This window comes from Equus caballus, chromosome 7 (genome assembly GCF_041296265.1).
Source record: "Equus caballus isolate H_3958 breed thoroughbred chromosome 7, TB-T2T, whole genome shotgun sequence".
In the NCBI taxonomy this organism is placed as follows: domain Eukaryota; kingdom Metazoa; phylum Chordata; class Mammalia; order Perissodactyla; family Equidae; genus Equus; species Equus caballus.
In genome coordinates this window covers 49,806,859-49,834,655 of record NC_091690.1, presented here as the reverse complement: position 1 = coordinate 49,834,655, position 27,797 = coordinate 49,806,859, and the positions used below count along the sequence as shown (strand labels likewise).

At 44.9% G+C, this 27,797-nt stretch overlaps 1 protein-coding gene across 3 annotated transcripts; it reads right to left on the bottom strand.

Annotated features, from left to right (window-relative positions):
* Window positions 1-1,803: 1,803 nt before the first annotated feature.
* Window positions 1,804-19,938, bottom strand: LOC111774454 (zinc finger protein 709-like). Of its 3 annotated transcripts, XR_011440607.1 has the most exons (5): window positions 19,776-19,929; window positions 7,051-7,177; window positions 6,785-6,845; window positions 4,747-6,393; window positions 1,804-2,529 (listed from the first exon to the last, which is right to left on the bottom strand). XR_011440607.1 is itself a non-coding variant. In XM_070273068.1 (4 exons), exons 1-4 carry the CDS (start codon window positions 19,776-19,778, stop codon window positions 4,941-4,943), a joined length of 1,644 nt encoding a protein of 547 aa, XP_070129169.1. In that variant the 5' UTR covers window positions 19,779-19,938; the 3' UTR covers window positions 3,309-4,940. The 3 variants fall into 3 exon arrangements, 2 of the variants coding, with proteins under 2 accessions (XP_070129169.1, XP_070129170.1); XM_070273068.1 differs by lacking the exon at window positions 1,804-2,529 and having other exon boundaries at window positions 3,309-6,393; window positions 19,776-19,938; XM_070273069.1 differs by lacking the exon at window positions 1,804-2,529 and having other exon boundaries at window positions 3,309-6,393; window positions 7,051-7,831.
* Between the last annotated feature and the right edge of the window lie 7,859 nt (window positions 19,939-27,797).

Genomic DNA, 27,797 nt, shown 5'->3' with positions numbered 1-27,797 from the left:
AGTGGCCAATGTGTCTAAACTGGAAATGATCTCCTCAGAATGGGTTACATCAGAGAAGAACAAAGCACTTCCGACTGTTCATTGGATATTCCAGAGGAGCAATGTTGGCTCCATGCTGTAAATACCCATCTCTTCAATGAGGAGGCTTTTGATTAGAAAGCCTGGGGGTTCCTGCATTCATGACCCAAGGCAAAATGGGAAGCTCGCTTGCAGGATCATCCACTCAGGCCGTGGAAGGGACTCTATTTACATAAAGACTCTGGCAGTTGCCAGCAGTGGCTTCTCTAATTGTGTGCAGCACCTGGTGAAGAGAATAGTTCTGGTACAAGAATGCCTTGGGTAATATATGTCCACCATGGGGGTTTAGAGACGCTTGGATGCTCAATGAGAGGCTGCTAAGGCATCTTTGAGAAGGACTGTGGGGAGGGGGACACTAATGGAATGTTATTTCAAAGATTCCACAGCCTTTTGTTTCCCAATTCAATGTACATCAATTTCTAAGTGTCGTGTGAATAAGTCAGCAAGCAGCTCTGATAAATTTGAGATTGCTCTGTCACTGTGGGTAACAGAATGTGCCCATGACATGGTTTCTAACACTGCTTCTGTCACCCTCTCAGCTCAGTCCCTCCTGTTGCCTCAGAGAAAATGTACAGTGAGCCATATGTGGATTTCTAAAGATTTTTCCAAGTATGCAGGCACAGAGTAGGCTTGAGTTGGGAAATAAAGACCTGGAGATGGTCTATGGATGGCACTGAAAACAACTGATGCTAATGCACATGGACGAGGATGTCCCCAGGTAGATTCTGCTTGGGATACTTTGTTTATGTTTCTGACCTCAGAATTTCCAAAGATCTGTCCACGAACCTGATTTAAACTCAAAGACAGAGTCTGGGAGGCCTCTCACTTCACTCAGTTAAGAGTCTGAGCTGAGGGCAGGTGCAACCCTAGGGGGTGTTTTCTCAAATAAGCCGGGGTTGCAAGAAAGGCCCGTTGAGGACTGAGTCCTTCATCTCAGTCCTGCAATGTTCCTAGGAAGGATCCCACAGTGGTGGAAAGGTTTGACCACATAAAAATCCAGCTTCAGGAGACCTTGACATTCTTCTAGCATATGAAAGCAATTATATCATTCATATTCTAATAATTGTATATAAAACACATATGTAAAATTCTTAAGCGCTCTCATGAGTTTTCAGAAATGTTAGGAAGACTGCCATCAAAAGGTGAAAAAAATCCCATCACCTCAAAAGAACAATCCTGTGGTGTCCATTTGAATGAAGCCCAATTCATAATTTACACTTAAAGTAAAAAAGGGAAAACATTCTGTTTCCTTTGCTGTTTTAAACCCTGAAGCTGTTATTGCTCTTCCCCAATTTTCCACACCATGTGCTGGACGTCTAAGCATATAGAAAGGAAACCTGTGATCAGCTACCTGAGCACCAGGGCTTTCTGGACCATTGAAATTAAAGACTTCCAGCCAGTCCTATGATTAAAAGATGTTGAAAATTTCCAATTTCTCCTCTGACACTCAATTACGATGTTACTAAAATTCATACCTTCTCTCTGCAGCTCACTCAATTATTCCTTGGCTCGTTGCCTCTAACCAGCCAGAGCTCTTTGTGCTGTTTCCACGGGGAGATCACAGCAGACCCACAGAGATGTCACTCTACCCATAGAACTCACTCAGGATGAGCTAGAACAGTGCAGGTGAAGGCAACTGTCTTTCTAAGTGGGAGGAACTCCATGGTTTACTGGGGTGTATGTTGCACACTCCAGTCTGTACAGCAGCATAATGAAAATGCCAAATATGCTAACATGTTAAATATTTAATGGTAATATAAAAATCCTCTCAAATGACATTAAAAACAAAAGACAATACAAATACCTGTGGCTTAGATCAATAGGAAGTCTCAAGTCCCAGATAATAATAATAATGACATCCTTGCTCACTCCTACCCTCATAGAAAAGATATAAACACACCTCAGCCTAATAGCTCAAGGCTATTTTTTACTTTTCTTCAAAGGACTTATTTGTATTCTATAAAACAAAGCTTCACTGTGTCCATCACTTCTGCTTTTCCACAAACATGGAAGCACCAGGACTGCCAGGACTTGTCTGTTTCACGCTCTGTATCCAGATCCCACTGTCTCAGCTCTGCTACAGTGTGTACACTGACTCCATGCTGCATGGCTTGTGAGGGACGCTGAAACGGTACCAGCAAGAGCACAGTCTCAGAGAAGGAAAGGCTTCAGAGTGGCACAGTGGTCCTAATTCCCTGGCTGGGTCTGCACTGTCTCACAATTTACCTAAACTCAAAGGCCTCAGCTGAGTGTAAAGGAGATATTGAAAATATTATGTAGGATGCTAAGAAGAGAAGTTATGTATTTAAGGTACTTAATGAGGTACTTCACAGTAAACAGTGCCTAATTCACCATAGGAAATATATCGGTGTTTTGACTCTAAGTAGGAAAGGCAAAGCTGTTCCAGAGGACCAGGAGCTGGCTGCATCCACTGCAAGGCCAAGTATTACCCTGTCGAAGAGAAAAGGGTCCAACAGCTTGGTCATTAAAAGTGCACAGTTTCCAAGACAAAACTAACAGCATTTTATTACCATACAGGTAAAAATGGTAAAGGATAAAAGTCCAAATCATAAATGACTCTCTTCCTTCTTCTTACTAAAATGACTCACTGGAACTTCTTAAAAATTAACTTACCTTCACTACATTTGCCTTCTAGAAAACAATGATTCAGTTCACAAGAAAAAAGTTTACAGCAGTTAGAATTAAGTACACCTCCTCACATCATAGAATACAGAAAATAATCTGCCTCCTTGAATAGCAGTCAAATCCACAAACGCAGGCCAAATCTTGTAAGAAACCCTTTGAGTACCATTACTGTTACACCTCAAGGTCCTTTAGGTCTGTGGTCATTCTTACTAGAATTCCTTACACCCATCTCTGACTGCAGGTGCAATCCTGCAGGTCACCAGAAGAGGGTACTGAAGGAAAACATGGTGGTTAATTTTGGGGTTAAAAATGAGTGAGAAATTATTTTCATGACAAAAGTTCTAAGTGTAAAAGAATAAGAACTACAGTTTGCCTGATGAAGAAACACCTGAATTGGTCCACACATGATAAAACTGACTCAAAATGTATAATGATTAGATGAAGAACCTTGCAAAGTATATCTGAAAATCCATAATCAAAAATGGATATTAACATAGTCTGTAAAAATGAAATCCACAATAATATTAACATAGGATGCACTGAAACAGTTGATAAAATATATCAATGAAACAACTACAGAAGTGTTCATTTCCCAAACAGATGGACATACTTTTATTGACATACACTCACAGGTCATTGATATCACATTGGGGGAATACATTCAATCTACAAGTAACAAGAAACACACACTGTCTTCCCAACAAGAGAAAGCTGATTGTTCTCACATGGAAGAACTGGGTCAAGCAGCTGCTGCACAAGGCAGCAGAGAAACAAACTCGCAGGTTCTTATTTTTACATCCCATTGTAGATACCATGGTGAAGCAGGAAAATGTGCTCACTAGCACTATGAACAGCAAAGGTCTTTCCTATACATGTTAGACTTTACTCAATTATCATCTAGAGAAAAGGGGAATCAGAGAACACTCCCACCACAAAGGTCTGAATTGTGTCCTGGTGGACACAAGAGGCCTTCCAGAAAGATCCTACCTTGAATGGATCTTTGATGTGAAAGTGGTGGAAAATGCATCTCTAACAAAATGGAAATCAACTAATTGTTGGTGGTTTCCAAGATACTCTTGACAAGAAGGGCAAAGAATCCAGAAAAAGGGATGGAAGATGGTGTCCTTGAAGCTCCTATGCAACTGTCTCCCTCCCTCGGTGATGGCTCAAAAATCGGCCTAAGGCCTGTGTGCTTCTGCCTTCCAGATCTCATGCAAGTGAGGCCACTGGGAAATTTCAACAAGGAACCAGCAATGGGACCGATTCTTAAAGATCTAGCTCTTCAGATTACTCTCACTGTTCCAATTCTCTTCAAAAACATGAAAGAACATAATGCAGTATAGGGGTGAACATAAAACATAATGCAGTATAGGGGTGATGTGCTCAGCTCTAGAATTTGTTGCCCTGCCACAGGCCTCTACTTAATTCAAAGTCTATTCACCAAATACCAGTCAGAAGGAAGGACAAACAGCAAAGGCACAAATAGGAAACTAAGAATTCACAGGAAGTACACTCTGGGATAACTTGCCACGCATAAATTTTTTCCCAACTGTTTAAGAGTACAGAAAATAAAAACAGGCTCCTCCACCCACCACCCCCAGAAAGGAGCTTTCTCTGAAACACGTACAATATGTACAATAGATGAGGCATATCCAGGAACTGTAAATAAAACGCCAGGAAGAAAATCACAACAAATACAAACTGTCATATTTCAATACCCCCTTCACACAGAACAATTAAAACATAATTAAAAAAACTAAAGATAAAAAATTAACTGATTTCAGGGAAATGCACTACCTATGAATCTTATTTACTATTTATGAAGGATGACTAGCAGAATCATCTCACCTTAATATTCATTTCTGAAGTAATTAATAGAAATCAACACTCTAATGTTGCACTTTAAGAAAGGCTTGACAAATACAATATATTTACCACTTTGATAACAACTCTTTTCTGTTCAAAGTTTTCTAGAACCTCATGTACAAATTAATTTCCATGAAGCTTTCTCATAGGACTTACGTTTATATTTCTTTTTGGTGGGAGTTTCACATAGAAGGGTGTAGGCCAACTGAACTCTTTCTCATGCTCTCAACATTCAAGATGTTTTTATCCAATGAGTCCTTGAATGCCTTCAAGAAAGAAGTGGGATGAGAAAAGTCCCAAATTGTTTATATCTACCTGGTTTTAACTGTAGTGTGCGTTCGTGCATATCCTCAAAAGTCTGCATGAGAACTAAAGCCTTTCTCATGTTCCTCACATTCATAGGGCTTCTCTCCAGCGTGAGTTCTTTCATGTTTTTGAAGAGAATTGGAACAAGTGAATGCTTTACTGCAGTTTTTACATTCATAGGGTTTCTCTCTTGTGTGCGTTCTTTCATGTTTTGAAAGATTACTGGTAGACCTGAAGGCTTTACGACATATTTTACATTCAAAGGGTTTCTCTCCAGTGTGAGTTCTTCCATGTCTTTGAAGAGAACTGGAAGAAGAGAATGCTTTACTGCAGTTTTTACATTCAAAGGGTTTTTCTCCAGTGTGACTTCTTTCATGGACTCGAAGATAAGTGATACAAGCGAATGCTTTACTGCATGTTTTACATTCAAAGGGTTTCTCTCCAGTATGAGTTCGTTCATGAACTCGAAGATAACTGGAAGAAGTGAATGCTTTACTGCATGTTTTACATTCATAGGGTTTCTCTCCAGTATGAGCTCTTTCATGAACTCGAAGATAACTGGAAGAAATGAATGCTTTACTGCATGTTTTACATTCATAGGGTTTCTCTCCAGTATGAGCTCTTTCATGAACTCGAAGACAACTGGAAGAAGTGAATGCTTTACTGCATTTTTTACATTCATAAGGTTTCTCTCCAGTATGAATTCTTTCATGTCTGTGAAGAGAACTGGAAGAAGTGAATCCTTTACTGCATTTTTTACATTCATAGGGTTTCTCTCCAGTATGAATTCTTTTATGTCTTCGAAGATAACTGGAAGAAATGAATGCTTTACTGCATTTCTTACATTCATACGGTTTCTCTCCAGTATGAATTCTTTCATGTCTTTGAAGATAAGGGGAACAAGTGAATGCTTTATTGCATTTTTTACATTCATAGGGTTTCTCTCCACTATGAGTTCTTTCATGAAGTCGAAGATAACCAGAAGAAGTGAATGCTTTACTGCACTTCTTACATTCATAGGGTTTGTCTCCAGTATGAATTCTTTCATGAAGTTGAAGATGACTGGAACAAGTAAATGCTTTACCACATTTGTTACATTCATACCGTTTGTCTCCACTATGAATCTTTTCATGTCTTTGAAGAGAACTGGAACAAGCGAATGCTTTACTGCATTGTTTACATTCATAGGGTTTCTCTCCAGTATGAGTTCTTTCACATGGTAGATGTAAAGTGAGATAAGCGAAGGCTTTCCCACATTTCCTACATTTATATGGCTTCTCCCCAAATGTTTGATACTCACACGTTTTATGTTCAGTGTGACATCTGATGTGTGTTGTAAGGCATGAATGATGCGTGAAGACTCTTCCACATGCACTGCATCCAAATGGTTTAGCTCCTGTAGTTTTCTTGTTCAGACTGAGATTTGGAAGAAGGCTGAAGTTTTCTCCACACTGACTACCCTCTTCACTTTCACAGAGTCTCCCTACCCTATGCTTTCTGTAAAAATGAGAAGAATATTGTTAATGATTTCTCTATTAATGATTTTATACTTCTTGTGTTTATGATGATTGATAGGAAATGTTTATGTTTTCTTCCTTCTGTGAATTCTCTGAAATTAAATATACTGAAGTTTCTGAAACAGGACTTCACACTTGTTATTTTCCAAACAGTGATATTCATAGATAACATTCACTAATACTATTTCTAAGTGAAATATTTTGCAAAAATTGAACCTCTACATCACATTTCAAAAAGTATATTTGGTGAAAATTTTCTAAGAATAACTAAATTTGAAGCAAGGGTTATTTGTTTTGTTTGTTCTATTTTAAAACAATTTCTTAACATACAAGAATTCTCATGAGACAGAGCTTCCTATTGTGTGACTCACCTTACTTTTCTCCCCTGGTCTTTGCAGTGATCTTCAAGATCACAATCTTCCCATGTTATACCTGAAATGCAGACCCAGAAAGTTTATTCCAAATATTAGGAATTAGACAAAAATTTCTAGATTCTAAGTCTATGATAATCTATGGCCAGTTCTACTTTATTTACTAACAACCTCCTCTTTCCACATTCTACATCTGAGAATACTGATGACGGGCAAGAACCACTTGTTCTCTCATTGATGACGTAAAGGAATGTCCTCATTCTTACCTACTGAGGCCAGGTGCCTGAAGGTTTCCCACATCACATCTCTGTAGAGTTTCTTCTGTGAAGGATCCAGTAAAGCCCACTCCTCTGGGGTGAACTTCACAGCCACGTCCTCAATGGCCACTGAGTCCTAAAACACCACAAATGTGTGTAGAGTAGCATACATGAGCCTGACAGCACTGGGGATCTCCACTGCAATTCTAGAAAGGTTAGATGGGATTCTATTATCTCCAAACATTTATTCTATTTGTGATTATCACAAGCTCCCTCTTTTCTGTACACAATGCTCATCAATTTAACAATATTGTGAACACACGGAAATACACATTTTCACTGTGATCACATTCCATCCGATTTCTCTCTAAGAACAAGTTCCAGAACATGTTGGGAAATGACTCAAATGCTATACAAATGAAACAAATATCATTTGTGGAACAATGATTCTTCGTAAGAAAAGTTCTTTCATCTTCTTCCATATTACCCACAGGTTACAGCACTCCATGAGGCAGAGGGTGAAATCTACGGGATGTTTCAGTGAATAAAAACATAGCGAACGGGGCGGCCCGGTAGTGCACAAGTTAAGTTCATACGTTCTGCTTCTCTGCAGCCCGGGGTTCACCAGTTCGGATCCCGGGTGCAGACATGGCACCACTTGACACGCACAGCTGAGGTAGGCATCCCACATATAAAGTAGAGGAAGATGGGCACGGATGTTAGCTCAGGGCCAGGCTTCCTCAGCAAAAAGAGGAGGACTGGCAGTAGTTAGCTCAGGGCTAATCTGCCTCTAAAAAAAAAAAAAGGAAAACAAAACATAGTGAAGAACTGGAAGCTTTTTAATCTGATCCAATCACCAAACTGAGAGTCCAGGAGGCCTGTGAAATCACACTTTGACCAAGCCCAGCTGCCCACATTGTCCTAAACTGCTCCAGGCCATTACACGCAAGCAGATGCAGCTGGCTGAATGTAAATATTCTCGTGATGAAACACTGCTTTTCACTTGTGTAATATCTATCATAGACTCAGTTCTACCTTTCTCACTCTGGAAGATTTGATGGGGCTGGAATTATTATGAACTGAGAGCTCAGGCACAAGGAGGAAGCCATGAAAACTTAGACCATAAGATCACTATACTTATGGGCCTCAAAGCTAATTCTCACCAATTTTAGCACACATTGTGAGATAATAATGTGCCACAAGAGCTCTTTCTGGTCAAATGCTAACATTGTACCAGAGCTTTGCTCCCCTTGAGGGGTAGGTTAAGAGCTGCAGATCGGGGCCGGCCCCGTGGCCGAGTAGTGAAGTTCGCCCACTCCACTTTGGAAACCCAGGTTTTCGCTGGTTTGGATCCTGGGTGCGGACATGGCACTGCTCGTTAGGCCATGCTGAGGCGGCATCCCACATAGCACAACCAGAGGCACTCACAACTACAATATACAACTATGTACTAGGGGATCTGGGGAGAAAAAGCAGTAAAAAAAAAACCACAGGTGGATTGGCAACTATTGTTAGCTCAGCTGCCAATCTTTAGAAAAAAAAACAAAGGAGCTGCAGATTGCAAGGGAGCTCCTTGAAGTCCACAATGGTTTGATGTTAAATTTGCCATGATTATAAAATACACGAAGGATTTAACAGTGGTTTCCCCCACAAAGAACATAAAATTTCCTTTGTCAAACTTCAAGAGGAAGTGTTTCCTGAGCAGCCACTCTGGATGATGCCCTGCCAACTTCTGATCCTGCACCTAAGGAGCTTAGAAGCTGTCATTCTTGTTCTCACAAGAAGAAAATGAACAAACTTGAAATGAACAACCCTTCTTAGATCCAGGAGAGCCTTGAGGTCACAGGACAAACCAGAGTCTCCAAACTTGGGAAAGATAAAAAAAAAAGATGGCATTTTGAAATATGCCCCACATATTCTGTTCTTAATAAGGCCTGTACTAAAAAAAAAAAAAAAAAAAAAAAAAAACTATTTCACCAGAGTCTAATGCAAGGGCAAAAATAACAAAAAAGACAGAACACAATTTCCACAAAGCCTAGGACAAGCCTCTGTAAATGAAGGCTTAAAATACAGATAGTGGGAATACCTGAAGGAAAAGAGACAGACAGAAGAAAACGTCAAGTAATAATCACCAAGTTACTCTAAAATTAATGATAGCCAGCACACTGTCCATCCAGGAAGCTCACGGAACACTAAACACGATAAAGTACAAAAGTGCACACCCAAGGGTATCACACTGAAACTAGAGAAACATCACAGACAATGTGCTGAAAAGTGCCAGAGAAGAAACACACCTTCAACAGAAAGAAACAAAGATTTGAATTAAATTGGACCACTTCTCAAAAACCATGCAACAAGAGCAGAGGAGACTGAAAGAATTAAAGTGTTGAAAATAAAACTCACTTTCCCAGAATTCGGTCAAGCAAAATTATCCTTGAGTACACAGAAGAAATAAGGACTTTCTGAGACAAAATTTGAGGAAATTTGTCCCAAGTACACATACTTAGAATGAAATTGTTGGAAAGTTTATCAGAAAGAATGTAAATGATAAAGGTAGGGGATTAGAAGAAGAAAAGATGAGGGGACATATCTTTTATGTTTCTTATAATTAATACAACAGATGACACTTTGTTTCAACTACTGTCAGGAAGAACGAATTTGGTAATGAGAAGCTAATGGACAAGAGACATAAATGACAGCAATGTCACAAGACACAGGGAAAGGAAAATTGGGGACAGTGTGTAAAGAGGTACTTGCACACAGTGAAGTGGCACAGTGTCACTTGGCAGAGGGGTGGGTTAGTTGTAAATGTATGCTGAAATCTCAAGGGCAACAACAAAAATGTGTCTTTTAAAAAATGTGTAACTGATATGCTAAGAGAGGGGGGAAAAGAATTACGGGAAATGCTCAGTTTTAACGAGAGAAGGTGGCAAAAAGGTAGAAGACAAAAACAAACAAGGGTAAAAATGGAAAAACTAAAATTTTGGTAAATATTAATCCAACTGAATCATTAACCTCTTTAATCATCAATGGTCTCATTACAACTGAAAGACACAGTAATAGAGTTCAAAAAATACCACTGTATGCTGTCTACAAGAAACCCACTCTAAGTACAAAGTCAGAGGGAGATGGAGGGTAAAGGGATGGAGAAAAACAGACCATGCCAACACGAATCCAAAGGAAGCTGCCAGAGGAATAGACATCATAGACAATGCAGATTTCAAACTGAGGAAGATGCAGAGATAGAGGGGCAGTAGGTACGGATGAAGAGGCCTATTCTCTGAGAAGGCACAGCAACGCTGCATGTGTACCTGCCTAACAACAGAGGGGCAACACACCTCAGGGAGGAACTGATCGAATGCAGGAGAAATAGACAAATCCAGTACCACAGCTGTAGAAGTCAACACCCCCTCATCAGGAATTAGACATTTCAGTAGGCAGGAAGTGAGGAAGGACAGATGTGCAATGAACAGCACTGCGAAACTGCTGGGTTTCATTGTAATCTGCGGAATACTTCACAGAGCAGCAGAATATACATTCTTCTCAGGTTCACATGGAACATTCACCAAAACAAACCACACCTTGGGACATAAAGCACACCTTAACAAATTTGAAAGAACAGAAATCATACAAAATAGGCTCCCATACCACATAGGCATTCCTCTAGAAGGCAATACCAGCAATAGTTGAAACCCCCCTAATGTGTGGTGCTTCAAAAATACACTTCTAAATAATACATAGTATGAAAGTAGAAGTCTCAAGAAAAAGGAAAAATTATTTTGAATTAAAAACATGAAAACACAACATAGCAAAGGTTCTTGGATGTAGCGAAAGCAGCATCCAGGGGTAAATTCATGCCATCAAACAAATACACTGGAAAAATCAAAGCTCTCTAATCACTAATGCAAGCATGTACCTTTGCTAAGAATAAAAAGAAGAGCAAGTTAAACCCAAAGCAAGCACAATAAAAGAAATAATAAAATAAGAAAGGAAATGAATGTCATTATGGGAAATCAATGGAGAAAATGAAAAGAAAAAAGCTACTTGTTTCACAAGACCAATAAAATTGAGAAATATGCACTCAAGATAACAAAGGGAAGAGGGACGACAGAAATTAGTAATATCAGAAAGGAAAGTAGGGGAAATGAACATAAAATAAGATTTGAGAAAATGCAACATCTATTTATGATAAACCAGTAATAGAGGAGAACTTCCACTTCTTAAGAAAGAACATCTTCACAAATCCTGTAGCTGAATTCATGATGTTTCTTCCATATGATATGACTGTCTCTATGCAACAACTGGAAGAACTCACAATGACAGAAACGACTCCTGGGACTAATAAGAGAGTACAGCAAGTTTGCTTTCCTTCTAGACCCACACGAAGAGAGTCAACTGAGCTTTGACAAAGAAGGAAAGGAGATTCAATTGAAAAAGCAAGTATTTTAAACCAACAGTGGGAGAACTGGTGGATATCTATGTGCAAACACACACACACAAAACAAATGTAGACACGGGCCTCACACTTTTCATGAAAATTAAGTCAAAACACATCACAGATCTAAATGTAAATGCCAAAGGAATAAGCTCCTACAAGATAACACAGAAGAAAATCTGGATGACCTTGTGTTTGCTGATGAATTTTCACATAGAAAACCAAAAAGCAAGCTCCACAAAAGAAAAAACCAAAAATTTTACAATTTTAAGTAAAATGAAAAACTCCTCCTCTGAAAAAGATGGGGTAAAGACAAGATCAACACAATTCAGAGTAAGAGAAAATCTCTGTAAAACATTTATTGGACAAATGATTGGTATCTGAAATATGCAAAGAATTCTTAAACTGTAATAGTAAGAGGAAAAACATGCAATTAAAAAATGGGCAAAAGATCTGCAGACAGCTCACTGAAGGAGAGATCTAGATGGGAAATAAGCAATATGAAACATGCTCCACATCAAATGTCATTAGCAAATTGCAAAGAAAACAACAGTGGGCAGCACTAAACACTTATGAAATGGGTAAAAGTCAAAATATTCAGAACAGCAAATATCAGTGAAGATACAAAGCCACAGGGATCCTAGTTCATCGCGGGTGGAAACGGGATTTGGAACACCCACACTGGAAGACAGGAACCTCCTTTCAGAATAAGATACACCGTCACTACATACAGTAAGAGCCAGCAATCACGCTCCGTGGTATTTTTCCAAATGAGCTGAAACCTTATGTTTGCACAAAACCTACGTAAGAATGTTGAGAAGCACTTTATTCATAATTCACAAGAGTTAGAATTTTCAACAAGATGTCCTTCAAGTATTGAACAATCAGTGGTGCATCCAAACAATGAAACATCATCCAATGATAAAAAGAAATGAGGTATCAAGCCATGGAAACACATGGAGGGACCTTAAAAATCTATTATTAAGTAAAAAAGCCAATGTGACAAGGCTATGTAGTGTATGATTCGAAGTACATGACATTCTGGTAAAGACAAAAGTATGAGGCACTAGAAAGATCTTTGCTGGTGAAGGATTTGGGGGTTGGAGGGAGGGATGAGTCAATAGGTGGAGAACAGACGAGTTCCAGGGAAGTGAAACTACACTCCATGATACAGAAAGGATGCGTCCACGTCATTACACATTTGCGAAAACCCACAGAGTGTGTAACACACAGAGTCAATGCTAATGTGCACCGTGCACTGTAATGTGTCCAGATGGGCTTGGAAATTCTAAGAAATGTACCACAGTGATACCCGATGTGAAAAAGTGCAAACTGTGCGGATGCAGAGAGAAGGGTTATGTGGAAATGCTAAATTCTCATCAATTTTTCTGTAAACCTAAAACTGCTCTAAAAAAATGCAGTCTTTTTAAAAAAGGATGAAGACAGACATTACAAATCACCCCTTTTTTACTGAAACAGGATATCTCTCATTCAACTGACTTCAAGTCATGTTGTTTTCAAGATTGGCCCTGAGCTAACATCTGTTGCCAATCTTTTCTTCTTCTTCTTCTCCCAAAAGCCCCTCCATTCATGGTTGTATATTCTAGTCATAGGTCCTTCTAGTTGTGCAACAACTTCAACATATTTCAATAAGCCAGTCTGTGCTCTAGGAGCCTGAGACCCACAGGGGAGGGGAAACTTCCATCGAATGCCTTGTTGGGGAGCACAGCACTGGATCCTCTGAGAAATGCCAAGGTCACTATCAGTAGTGGCAGAACCCCAAGGTGGATGACGAGTGTCCTGCTATTGTAGACCTATTAGTGTACATACAAGTGTGGCTCTGACTTCTATTTTGGGGATCTCTGAGGCAAGAGATTGCCAGAATTCTTTTCCCACAAAGGGGCAAGACAACTGCTTGCTTTATAGAGTCTCAGATGCCTGGGCTTAAGTTGGGTTGAATTAATCTCTTCACTGGGCCAAACTCAGACTGTGGTGTGGTCCACTATAACCCAGAGGGTCGGGATCTTTGTTGCAACAGGTACAGGGCTAGGAGCAACAGCAGAGTGACTTAGGGGCCCTGGGGAGCCCTCTGGAATCTTGCTTCCTACTGGCTGCACTTTCCTGGCCCTTCTTTCTCTATGAAATAATTGCTCTTGAAGGAGTGACCATCGGATGGGCTCAACTCAGTGACAGGGTATAATCATCCTCATAACCGCAGACTCCCCCTAATGTCAAGGCCACTCCAGCCTCACTCTCACCTTCACTCTCAACACACAGACAGACGCCACCCAAGACGCTGACAGAACATCACATTAAGGAGGGCCACATTCACAGACTCCTGCCCACATAGGACAGGAATTTCCAAAACTGCCAACTCAGTGTCCTCTGCAGTTAGAACCCAGGCTTGGTGGGGTCAACAGTACAACACAGGGCAGCACAGAGCCCAGGAGGAGCTTCCCAGCAATCAGCAGCCCACAGTGCAGGAGCCTCCAGGCTTTCTCATCAGCCTGTCCAGGTAGGAAGGCCCAGGGGAAAAGGGAGGGCGAGGCTTAAGTGTTCAGTTGTCAAACATCATCAGCATCAAACCCTGACCACTCATTAGAGGAACAAACTTGAGGGACAAAAATAGGCATTCACACTAGCTGGTTTTTATATAAAGAAACACTAACAGGATGAAGCAGTGAGCAAAAGTGGTCATTTAAGAGTGGCTGGAGTAAGAGCGGGAGTTGGGCAGGACATGTGGGGAGGAAGTTGTCTTAAGTTACTGTCCTCTCTTACAAATTTTTTAAACATTCCCATGAAGGGAGCAGCCCGGTGGCCCAGCGCTTAAGTGCTCACGTTCTGCTACAGTGGCCTGGGGTTCGCCGCTTCGCAACCCGGGTGTAGACATGGCACCGCCTGGCATGGAATGCTGTGGTAGACGTCCCACATATAAAGTGGAAGGAGATGGGCAAGGATGTTAGCTCAGGACCAGCCTTCCTCAGTGAAAAGAGGAGGATTGGCAGTAGGTAGCTCAGGGCTAATCTTCCTCAAAAAAAAAGAAAAAACATTCCCATGTATCATTCACTTGAAATAAGGCGAGGCAGGGGCTGGTCCAATGGCATAGCAGTGGAGTCCACATGCTCTGCTTTGGCGGCCTGGGGTTCGCCAGTTTGGATCCTGGTCATGGACCTATGCACCGCTTGTGAAGCCATGCTGTGGCAGGCGACCCACATATAAAATAGAGGAAGATGGGCACAGATGTTAGCTCAGGGCCAATCTTCCTCAAAAATTAACTAAAATAAGGAGAGACATCTATATATGCCATATTTTCCTATGTTTCATCATTACTTTTAAATAACTTTTCATTTTAACATTTCTACATAGGAAACCACTCCAAGATTTAATCCTTTAAACACTAATGGACATAAAACTGTACACCATAAAAAATTTACCAATCTCCTTTTAAGAAAAAAGACAAGGGGCATTTTTGTTTCTGCCTCCACTATATTTACCCTGGGAACATTTTTAGGAAGGAGTAGCATATTACACTACCTTAGGGGTTTGCAATTAAGCCCTGAAATAAACTAGGAATTCCAAAGATTTACACAAGCTCTGACCTGATTCCTCATATCAATGAAAAGAGAAATTCAAGTGCCTTTTCTCACATCCATTAAAATAGAATTCAGGGGCTGGCCTGGTGGCATAGCGGTTAAGTTCACTTTGCTCTGCTTCGGTGGTCTGGGGTTCGCATGTTTGGATCTCAGGTGTGGACCCAGCACCCCTCATCACGCCAGGCTGTGGCAGCATCCCACATAAAATGGAGGAAGATGGGCACAGACGGTAGCTCAGCTACAATCTTCCTCTCACACACACACTCACACACAAACAATAAGAAAATAAATAAAATTCATTTGCCTTAGGAATAGTATAGCCTTTTAAATGTCAAAGTTCTCTAGGGACATGGACACACAAAACTGACGTAAACCTGGAAAATGCACCTGACAAATAAAAATGGCAAGTAATAGGATATATTGGAGCATATGAGGAAGCCATTTTGGGTAAACCTAATTCGGGATGACCTCGTCTTTCCAAAAGGGCTTGAGCATGCACTGTATATCTGCTTTAGATATTCCCCATGGCAAGAACAAAGGCCCTTGAGATAAAGGTGCAACTTCTCTTCCCCTCCCAACATTGGCATTTCTTTAAGGATTAAGCATCTTTCCTTAGGCTAGGAACTGATTGCTTGTGGTGCCAGCCTGTGACCGCCCAGCTCAAGACAATAGACTTGCTCCCTGCTATGCCCACCGCCTGTAACCACCCAGCTCAAGACAACAGACTTGCCTCGTGCTATCCCCTCGGAGACAGCAGACCACTACCTGCTGTGTCCATCAAGCGCTGTGCCTACAGGGCAATCTTGTGACTATTGTGGGAGGGACATTTCAATCACATGTGAAACACCCTCTTTGAGGGTATATAACCACCCTGTGTACCCCCACTTCTTTGGAGTGCTCTGTTCCTTTGTGGAAAGACTCTCCCAGGTTATAATCCTCAGATTTCAGCTCAGGATAAACTCACCCAAATTTTCATTTATAGATTGGTTATTTTCGTCGACACACCTGAGAACTGAAATACACCCATCTCACCTCTTCAGGTTCTCTTGTCTAAATGGAAGAAAATTGTTTCCACAATTGTCTTGCCTTGCTCACATCGTATCTCTGACATTACATTTCCAAACGCCAAGTGCAAATGGAAACTAGAATCAGAGGATCTCAATCTTCAACTGATCAAGGAATCCGAGGACAGAAACAGGAATATTCCAATCAGCTCATAGAAGCAGCCTGCTGGCCTGCAGTTCACAAGGAAAGCCACACTCAGAAAGGGACCATATTCCCAGACTGGAGGTGTAGACTCTCCCCACTGAGACAGAACCCCTGGAGAGGGTCAGTCCCTGGGGAAGGACGGGGGGGACACCTGAGCAGCCACAGGAATGAACTCTGGGAGCCCCACGCACCCTCCCTCTCCTGTGAGAATGGAGGCACTGCCTCCCCCAGGCTGCCACTCTCACATGTGAGGAAACTCTCAGCAGGATTCAGTTTAAGCTTCTGAAGCAAATGAACTCGAAATTCATGAACCCTTTGTCCAGAGGATGGAACACCTGATCTTCACAGACTTCCTCACTGTGCAGATTACACTCTCAGTGCACCTACAGTGTGGGGGCAAAACTCAAATGATGTCTAAAATGTCCAGGCCTAAGAACCACAACCACAACCTCAGACGGGGTATCACTCCCCATCCCATGAGCACGTGAGCCCCCAGCTGTCCAGGGCTCTGCAGCTCCTCTCAGGAGAAAGGCTCCTTCCATGGGGGTGTGAGCAGGAGGACACCTGCAGGGGGCGGCTCCCCAGGAAGGACAACTGGGCCTGCAAGCCCTTCCCTCTGCAGGCTCAAGTGGGCCTTAGCTTGGGTCTTGGACTGAGGGCCTCTGCTCCCCACTGGAGATGCTCTGGAACATCACTGTTATTTTAAATCAAACAAGCCCAGTGTTGGAATAATCCAGCAAAATCACTTAAACCCAGTCCTTCCATGGAAAATAGGGAAGAAAAGTATAAGGTATTTCTACCACTTCAACTATAAAACCTCAAATATCTATTCCATTCAGCAAAATAATGTCAGTTGATTATTACTGTTGCTGAGCGAGGGGTCGCCACCTGATGCGCACAGAAGCTGAGACCACGGCACACCAGGCTTTGAAAGAAGGAACATTTGACTGTGCCATCGATTGGCAAGGATACAGGAGGACAGGCTCTCAACTCCGTCTCCCTCATCCAGAGCATGGGCTGAAGCTTAAGGGAGCAGGGAGGGCCGGCTGGGATGAAAAGACCTGGCAGGGTGAGGGCAGATTGGCAGATCAAAACTTTCTCTTCAGCACAGGCTCCTGGCTGGCCACCTCCTGTGACAAAGAGCTTTAAGGTCCTGTTGTTAAGATGGGGTTAGCGATGGGAGCCTGGCAGGAAACGCACCATAAACAAGGGTGAAGTTGTCATGCAGATTCAACTCATTGCCTTCTCCACTGGTAAGAGTTTCTAGAGATCTAGAGTCATCCTGCCCTTCCTGGCACACAGAGGGAGGCACCCTGACAAAGGGACGCTTCTCTTAGAATGTAAATTTCCCTTACAAAAGAGTAACTTCTAGGTTTCTGAGATTTGCCTGTGTCTGCTGTTTTTTTAATAATCACCAGCTCAAAATAGCCCTTATGCCAAAGACGCACGCTTTGGGATGACAACTCTGTTCCTGGTCCTGTGGTGACATTATTTCTGTCACAAGACATCACACTTGAACGCTTGTGGTCAGCATGTCTAAGCCCTGGAATTTCATTTGAAAACATCCAAAAGTAAACAACAGATCTCAGAAACTTACTACACATGCTCAGGTGAAGACAGAGTGAAACAAATATTCTTAACAAATGGAATATAACAAACGAATATTATATTTTTCCTGAAATTCACCTCTTTGTTGCCTGTTTAGATCTATTTTATAGTGTCTTCCAAGGTCTGTTCAGTAAATGTATTTACCCTTATTGAAAAACTGAGACTTAAATAAGTGAATAATTTTTTCTCATTCACAAATGGGGGGTGGGCGGATGCCAATGGGATCGATCACCCAGGACATTTTTTCAACAGGAACCTCCACCCAAAGAACTTCCCATAGGATGTCTGGGCCCAGAGGATCCTCGGGGAGAGGCACAAGGATTTCCTGCAATGAGGTTCCAGATGATTATTCTCTGCTTTCCTCTCATGTAAAATATCCACATGATGAGGATGGAGGCTGCCCCAGGGAAAGAAGCCCAAGGCGTCCTTCCCTGCATAGCAATCTGTATCATCCTCCGGGAAGCACAGGACATCCTGACTTGATCTGATCTGATTCTTATCTAAAGGTACAGGACCACCCAATAACCAAACCCACCTGCACCAGCCATTTTAACGACTTTTTTTTTTTTTTTGGAAGATTAGCCCTGAGCTAACATCTGCTGCCAATACTCCTCTCTTTTGCTGAGGAACACTGGCCCTGAGCTAACATCTGTGCCCATCATCCTCTAATTTATACGTGGGATGCTGCCACAGAATGGCTTGCCAAGTGGTGCCATGTCTGCACCTGGAGCCAAACAAGCAAACCCCGGGCCCCCGAAGCAGAACGTGAGAACTTAACTGCTGCGCCATGGGCCATCCCCACAATTTTTTTTACAGGATCTTTCCTTTGTCTTGTAAAGAAATAACTCACATACCTATGCCTTATAAGTTTAGCCCTGCCCTCAATCCATTGCAGCTCTTACTGCCCATGGGTCCTGTCCACGCGCTGTTCTCTGAATGAAGGAGCACTACTGCCAGACCTTGAGAGTCCAAGGAATCTTTCTTTCGACTTCTCTGCTTCCGGAGTCCGCATCACACAGACAAATCTAATCTTTAACATAGAGCCATCCTGAGCCCCCGGGTGGCCCAGTGGTTAAATTCGCGTGCTCCGCTTCAGTGGCCCAGGGTTTCGAGAGTTTGAATCCTGGGTGCAGACATGGCACCACTCATCAGGCCATGCTGAGGCAGCCTCCCACATGCCACAACTACAAGGACTCACAACTAAAATATACAACTATGTGGGGGGTGGAGCTTTGGGTAGAAAAAGGAAAAATAAAATCTTACAAAAAAAAAATAGAGCCATCCATGGCTCTGGGGGATAATAAACGGTTAACATATCGGGTATGTTTGAAGTCCTCCATAAGTGTTGATAAGGATCCTGTGAATGAAAGAGGGGAAGTGGCTTTGGGAGTGCGGGGAGGCATCTGGAAATTTACGGATTTACTGTCAGGCCCAGGAAGAGCCAGCCTGTGGGGAAAGGACTGTGGATTGAGACGTTGCTCCCCACACATTTGGAAAACTCAGGAGAAAACGGGTCCCTTCCGAGGAGAAAGGAGGCCCTGGGGACCCACAGACCGCAGCCCCTCCGCGCACGGACCCCGGAACCCGAAGCCTGGCTGTCCTGCGGGCCCTCCCGCGGGCCCCACACCGTCTGGGACACGCGGGGCTGCGGGCGCACAGCGACCCAGAGACGCTCCGGCCCAAGTCGCCGCGCGCAGGGACCACAGGACGCCCGGGAGCCGGTTGCCGGCCCCGCCCCCACGCTGAGGCCGGAGGGGCCTGAGGGCCGAGCGGCGCCACCGCGGACTCGGGGCCGCAGACCCCGGAGGGGACCGCGGGAGGCCGGGCCCGCCCCGCCGCTTCCCACCAGCCCCTCCTCCCGTGTCCTCACCCCGGGGCCGCACACTCACCATTTCTAGGGCTCCCGGGACCCCTGAGTCCTTCCTACGACCCCCACGGCCAGTGCAGGTCACAGGGTGACAGAGGTTCTGGCAGAGCCACCAGGACCCTTACAGCAGACAACAGCTCACCTGCAGCGCGGCAGAAGCCGGAAGCCGACTTCACAGGAAGTGCAGTGCATGGCCCCACCCACCTGCACCAGCGGCTCCCCTGATTGGACGGGCCTAAACGCCCCCCCCCCTCCTGCCAGAGTGACAGCAGGTGGGAGGCTGCAGCGCTCAGCGAACTCAACTAGGCTGGCTGCTGGAACCGGACTCGCTTGGTATATTTGCATTTAAACAGAACTTTTTCCTGGCCTGGCGCTGCCTCTGTTTACAACCAGCTCTTTGTGAACTGCGCGGCGCCGGGGTGCATTGGGAAGTACTGACTGAGTTTCAAACGGTGCCAAGTACAGATTGATGCGGGCTCGGGGAGCAGAGGAATCAAAAGAAAGATTTCTTGGACTCTCAAGGTCTGGCAGTAGTGCTCTTTTATTTAGAGAATAGTATGGAATAGCATGGGGACAGGACCCATGGGCAGGAAGAGCTGCTGCAGTGTGTTGAGGGTTAGAGCTAAACTTAAGGCATAGGTATGTGAGTTATCTCTTTACAGAGCTTAAATACGCCCATCTCACATCTTGAGGTTCTCTTGCCTAAATGGAACACAAATTCTATTTGGTTCCACATTTTTCTTCCCTTACTCACATAATAACTCTTCGTCAAGTTAGATTTTAAAACTCCAAGAGCAAATGAATCTAGAAGGCTGCAACCTTCAAGTGATAAACGGATCCAAGGAGACACAAATAGGCAGATCAGCTCATAGAAGCTGCCTGCTTGCCTACAGTTCAAAAGGAAAACCCACACTCAGAAAGTTAACCATATTCCCAAACTTGCAGTCTAGGCTCTCCTGATTGAGATGTAACCCCTGGAGGGGGTCGGTCCCTGGTGAAGGAGGGTGGGGACCTGAGCAGCCACAGGAATGAAGTCTGGGAGCTCCGGAGGACAAATAGGTTTAATAGGACAAATTGGGCTGTTAAAAGCACTGGGAATAATCAACACTTCACTAACTAGGCTTCCTCTACAGTTTTGAACCCTTCAAGGTCCTGGGTAATTTACATTGGGCCATGTTAACTACTCTATTTGGGTGGTAAGGTCTCTGGGGTCCCAATTTGTCAAGCCAATTTGTAAGTGGCAGAGACTTCATTTAATTTTAACTCTTGCTCATTGGATCAGAGCTTCCAAGCTCACTATGTGATATTTTAGGACAATAGCTATTATGACCGTGGAGAATTTAGGTAAGACCATAGTTCTGATGGCTAAAGATGAAATACTTGTCCTATTTGTCCTCTATATTATATTCATTAACATCCCTAAGATCATCAGGGGCAACTTCCTTAAATTTAGTGGGTTCCCAGATACAACTATAATATGACACCTAGTGCCACCAGGGTTGGGAGCCTCTCCTATAACAGCTGGTTGCTTTATAAGGTTTAAACCCTGGGCATAAGTCAGGTTTGAACTAATCACTTGTGTCACAAGGGTGCCATGCTGTTGTCCTCTGCAACCCTGAAGGTCAGGGTCTTTGTGGCAGTAGAGGCAGAGGCAGCAGCAGAGGTACTGAAGGGGCCTGGTAAGCACTCTGGTGTTTGGAGTGTGGACTCAGCCTGTCACCTGCTGCCTGCCTTTCAGCCACACTTCTCTTTTTCTTTGAAATGACAGCTCTTTCAAGAGTGACCATCTGATGGACCCACCTCTTCCCAGGGGTATAGTCCCTGTCTACCCCCATCCCTGGAGTATGTCACGGCCCACCCAGCCTCTGTCACAGCTGCAGTCTAACACACAGATAAATCCCACCAGAAACACTGACCCAGGACTCATTTAAGGAGGCCCCAACCCCACAGTCCCGCTCCCAAATGCCTACAAATTCTTAAGACTGTTAATACTGGTCAGCTGAGCCTAGAACTGTGGCTTAGAACTGTAGATTCAAGAATGCACCACGGGGCCACTGAGCTCACAGCACGAACTCCCCAGCGAGCAGCAGCCCATAGTGCATGTCACCACAAGGTGGCAGAGCAGGGGAGCAAGTCAGAGCAAGAGAAGACAGACCCACGGGTGGGGGTCATGTCTGGACATGCTGCTCAGGGTGCCAACTGTTATGGTCACTTGCACAGGGGTGGTTCCTTTGTTGACACTAATGCCAGAGTGGCACACACACACACACAAGGTAGGAAAAGGCTCAGGACTCACATAACAGAGGTCTGAGGGGAGGGCAGGGCCAGCCTCTCAAGCAGCTCTGACAGGGCTCAGAAAGCAAGGAATGGAGCCTGGCCTGGCGCTTCACTGGGCCTGGGGGTGGGGCCGGGGCAAGAGCTCTACACAGGCAGGGGCTGGTGTGGTGGGAATCTCCTGCCCGCTCTAGAGGAGAGAGCACCCAGGCTTGCTCCTCAGCTTGTCCAGGTAGGGGCACAAGGGGAACAGGGTGGGTGAGACCTAAGCTGTGAACAGTCATCCAAAATGTGGACTCTGACTGATCATTACAAGGGCAAAGTGGGTAAGAAAAATATCCATTCTCATTGATTTATATAAAGAAAGCCTAACAGGAGTCTCAAGAAATGATCAAAACTGTATTTGGGGGTGGCTGGAGTAACAGCACTGGAGGGGACCAGGACAAATTGGCAGTGAGTCTTCTAGAGTTTGACTTTGCTATCTTACAGATTCATTTCAAATAAACAAATTTATGTATATGTAGGGGAGGAAGACATTTCCTCTACCCACTCTAGGTCCTTCTGCACGGATAAGAAATTAAATTCACATGAGACAGAATAACAGGAGAAAATTAAACAAAACTTTATAATATGTATACATGGGAGAGACCCAGAAAAGCTGAGTAACTCCCCACAATGGCAGAGTTTCTCACCTTAAATACCCTCCTCAGCTAAAGACAAAGGAGGATGCTGGGGGTGGGGAGAGTCAGTTATGGGAGGTTCCCAGAAAACACAGTAAACAAGAGTAAGGTTATTATACAGATGTAAGTCCTTGCCTTCTACACTGATAAGAGTTTCTAGACATAAGGTCATCCCTCCTTCTTCCTGGTACAGAGAGGGAGACACCTTTACAGATGGAGATTTCCTTTACAAATGGACATGTCTCTTGCTAAGGCTAAATTCTACTTTTCAGAGTTTCTGAAAAGTAACTCTGATGTGACGGCATTTGTATGTTCTGAAATGTGAGTGACCATAATAGTGACTGGTGCCTGGAGAATGTCCCTCCAAATTGGTGCACTCCAAATACTACAGCTTTGAATGTGAAAATTGTCCCACTTGCATTAGCCCAACCAAACCATTAACCTGTTAGCTTGCCCATGAGTCAGTAAAAATGTGGACAAGAGGCTTGTCATGGGCAATGGCACTCTGCACAGCCATTTGTACTGCCACCAGCTCAGCAAGCTGAGCCAACCCTGACTTGCCATCTTTGATGAGTGGCACCACTGGCAGGAAGGCACACTACTGCTCTCCATCAGGCTCCACCATGTCCAGTGGTGGCATTGCTGTCTGTGAAGTACACGGACTCTCTTAGAAGCTCCATCAACTCTTCCTAGGGTCCACCCAGGTCACCAGAGGCTTAGGCAATGGGGGTGTTGTCACCAGTTCCTCAAGGTCCACGGGGCGAGGCTCAGGGAAGTCACATTCTCCTGTAATTTAGAAAGATCTGAAATGTCAGGTGTAGCCCATTCCTGAAGCTACCATTTCCATTTTAACAAAGAGGCATTGGTGGCCATGCCGAGCCACTGTTGGGAGGCATCCCTTTTCCATGATGTGACAGGAATGTGCACATGCAGGAGACCAGGCTCCTGTCCTGTGAAGGCCTCTGTTTCTAACAAAGCCCAATAAGTGGCCAGAACTTGATGTTCCACTGGGGTATAGCAGGAAGCTGGGGAGGGAGCCCTCTGTTCTAGAAGCCCATAGGCAACCAGGAGGAGGCATGTTTAGTCCAAGGGTCCAGGACCCATAGTCCATGGTGGCCAGGGCCTCAATCTGAAGGAGGAGCCAACAGCACGCAAGGGGAGAGCTTGATGAACTGACCTTTACAACAACCGTGAGTCTTGCTGTTGAGATTCTCCCTAATGAATTGTGGGGGACTGTGTGACTGTGTGAATGAGTCTGAGAGTGATGGCTAAGTGAGGTGTGAAGAGACCTAAGATGTGTTGGGCTTGTAGCTTGATGGGAGGCTGAATAGTCAAGAATTGATGTTCATTTGCAAGTAAAATTGCCCAGCCTTTAGAGGACCCATGAATTCCCAGAAATTTAACAGTTGTGGCTGCCTTTGAATTTTATGTGGGGCCATAGCTCATCCTCTACATTGTAGGTGGGTCACCAGCTATGCTAGGCTCTCATGCACCACATCCTCTGAAGCGCCCCGAGTTAGAATGCCATCAACATAGTGTCTGACAGTGAGAGGGGACACTGTAAGGGCATCCAGGTTTTGCCAGCAAAGATTGTGGGCAATAGCCTGGCTGTTAAGATCACCCATAGGCAGCCGTGTAAAGGTATGTTGGGTCCCTTCAAATATGCAAACAATTTGACTGGGACTCCTTGGTGATCGATACTGAAGAGAACACATTAGCTGGATTGATCATGGCACAGTGGTCCCCTGGAGTCCTTTGGATGTCTTCTATTAATTGGACAATGTAGGGAATGGGAGCCTTAATAGTGGGGACCTGAGCATTTAAATTTCCATCGTGGACTGTGAGGCACCACTCCACAGTAGCAGGCTTCTATGCCAGCCAAATGGGAGAATCGAAAGGAGATCTAGTGTTTCATAAATCTTGACTTGTGGGTGGTAGTTCCTCAGTGCCTATTGGAAATGATACTGGGGGTATTTGCTGTCCTGAATCAGGAATGGTAATTTTACTGGCTCCCAATGGGCAGCTCCCACCAGGAAGGCCAGGAACATGGGTTTGTTCCAGATGGTGTGGTGGCACCTTGAGTTGTCCATACTATAACAGGAAAGGGTAGGGCCAGAGGGGTCACCACCACTAAAAGATTTTTAATGCACATTGTTTCAAGAGCGACATCCAATGGAAGTTGAACGCCTTCTCCTGTCCCACCTGTTACCCCTTGTAATTTTAAGGCGCCCCTGGCTTAGGTTTGGAGTGCTTCCCAGGAAGCACTGTAATTGGGGCTCCAGGGTCAATGAGAGCAGTACAAGGTTGTTTATTATGTGTGTCCCAAAGGATAATTAAAGAAGTGTGTGGGTGATTGTCCCCCAGGGGAGAGACACTCTCTGGGGAATGGCCAGGTTCCTAGCACAGGGGCCTCGATTTCTGCCACTCTCAGAGATCAGGGTATGGATCACAGATCCTGCTGCCACGGCTGGGGCATTCTAAGGGGTGACAGCATCCATCGTTGGGGCAGTCGGCAGTCTCTTTAAGAGGCATCAGAGCCTGAGCAAATGTTTCTAACTTGTGGCCGGGCTGTCCTGAAATTAGGTCATTCGGGACCCCTGATCTCCAGAGCTGCCAATGCAGGAGACCTGGTGGTCATCTCATGAAGGAGAGAGATGGGACAAAGTGCCACCCCTCTATTGTACCAATAAGAGGCCTGGAGGCCCCGATATTCCCTAGGCACCCTCTGTTGTGTCTCTGGGGGAAGGGGCAGTGAGGCCCATTCACTTTTACTGGCAAACAAGATCTGGAAAATTCTCTTGTTCCTATCCAGCTACAGCATCGATGTAGTCTACTGCCTGTTGCACTGTAGCTGACATTTCTATGAATTGTGACACCATGGCCTTAAGAATAGCAGATCCCCCTTTAAGAAGAACTCCTGAGATGCTGGCCACAAGGGTGCCTCCTCTGGCTTGGAAATGGTCAGGGGCTCTGGGGGGCCTGGCTCTCAACAAAACCATACAACCATTGAACCATCCAATTTGAGGTAACAGGAGGTGCGTGTCATGCAGGGTTTTCCATGCACAGTGAGCCTTCGCCGTGACAACCGTGATGGAAGGCTGGGCTTGGTGCCAAGCCATAAAAGTTCAAGTCAGGAGAGCCAGGGTGTCTCCCCCTCATCCCTGTGGGCTCCAGAGCTTGGGGGGTCTCTTCTGCAGAGTCCATTTCCCCCTTTCTTTTGTCTGCTGCTTCTGCCCTGGTGGCTCATGTCACTTGGGAGTGTCCTCGCTGTGGTGACAAGTCCGTGGTGTCCCCTAGGGTATCTGTAATAAAATGGGCCCTCAATACCTTGAGATTTTTGTTTTGTTTTGTTTTGTTTTGAACAAATTGTGAATTCTGGGATCTTTGACCAGTCCAGCCAGCTGGCATGACTCAGTCTCAGTGAGCAACAGCTCGGAGTGAGTCCAAAGACCTGTAAGAGCCAACATGTGCCCCTCTCCCACTCCCTTTGGACAATTTTTTCTAAAAAACCTTGCACTTCTCTCAGGATAATTATTACAGTCTCTGTCTCTCACTCCTGCTGGATAGTGACGGGGGAGACCTGAGCATGTTGCCTCTTCCCTGACTCACGTGCTGCTGCCTCCCATTCTAGTGTGTCCCCATCATTCCCCGGGGGCTGGAGCCCACCTCTCCCAGTGCAGTGTTAGCTGATGCGCTCAGGAAAGCTCCCAAGCCCCGAGAACGCAGCAGTGGCGATTTGGCCTGTTGATGCACGACCACGCTCAGTGGAGCCCAGGCCATTGGAGCAGGGGTCTTACAAGCATCTGGTAGTTTTCCAACCTCCTCTGGGGACTTGGGAGAACCTGGTACCATGTGCTCAGGGGCCTGCTTTTCGGGAGAATTCATTCTGCTGCACTATGTTTGGGGTGGAACTCCCCATGTCCCCTGGGGTCAGGGATGATTTGTGACAGTTGCAAGGAAGGCAGCACCATAAGAAGCACTTGCCTCGGCAGCGTTTGCCCGGCCAGCCTCCCTTGATGCCCCTGGGAGAGTTGCCTCTGTCACGGCATAGGGCTGACTGGCCAAGCTGAACACCCCGATACCTGTCACTGACACCGTGGGCCCAGCAGCCGCCTCCCCTCCCAGCACTGATCTAGGGGGACCCTCCTCAGCTCCCAGGACCTGATGGCCCAGGTCCCTGGTCCCTGCCTGGGGAAAGGGGCAGAGCCCTACATTCCCAGTCAGCTCTCCTGGGTTCAAGACCAGGGTTTCCTAATGTGATTACAGCCCACCACCTCCAGCCCTGACACCCAGCGGGGTCCCTCAGAGATGATTGGGAGACACACCCACCTCAGACTGAGGCCTGCAGTCCGGTCTCTTCAGGGCGCTCTGACCTACAGCACTGACAGTGTAGGGCGGGAATCCGAGGCTTCACCCGGCAGCAGCTTATGCATAAGTGGAAATCCCACCACAACAAGCCGTGGTTCCTCCCAGAGAGACTGAGCAGTCCAGGAGAGGAGGTTAGTAAGCCCTTCACAGCTCCGAGGCATCGAGTGCATACAAACAGCCCACAGCCCCATCCCCATGGCCAATGGTGTGCAGAAGCCAGAGTTGGTGTATTGAATTGATAGGCAGATTATACCCCATGAAGGAGGGGGCACAGGCCACCCACACAGGGTCAGCAGGGAGCTCCCTCAGCATCCAAGCTCCCACTGTGGGGAAGTGAAACCCACAGGCTCATTTTGATTGAAGGGGCCGTTTCAATGCACCCACCCAAAGGAACAGAGTCACAGGATTTATTACAGGTCACAGAAGCGGGGGCTGAGGGTGCAGTGAGCCGGGGGAAGGGCCGTCCTCTGTCCTGGTCATGAGCGACCAGGAGAGAGAAAGCAGGGAGCAAGCACCCGGTACTTATAAGGGGGTTGGGGCAGAGGTCACTAACTATTCCAGGCTGAACTCTAAGTGCTTAGCTGAAAAAGCGCCCTGGGAAAGTAAAGCGGGAACCTACGGCGGAATCCTAAACTCAGGTCCTTATATAAATGTCCAGATTCTGGGTGTGAGCACGGGCATCAGACTGTAACACGCTGAGGCAGCAACTCTGAAAAACTAAA

What these genes read in the sequence shown, in the direction of transcription:
- LOC111774454 (XM_070273068.1), bottom strand. An exon ending in CAGGCACCTGGCCTCAGTAG is followed by an intron (nt 6,846 to 7,050) that starts GTAAGAATGAGG and finishes TCTGCATTTCAG; the next exon opens with GTATAACATGGGAAGATTGT. An exon ending in GACCAGGGGAGAAAAGTAAG is followed by an intron (nt 6,394 to 6,784) that starts GTGAGTCACACA and finishes TCATTTTTACAG; the next exon opens with AAAGCATAGGGTAGGGAGAC.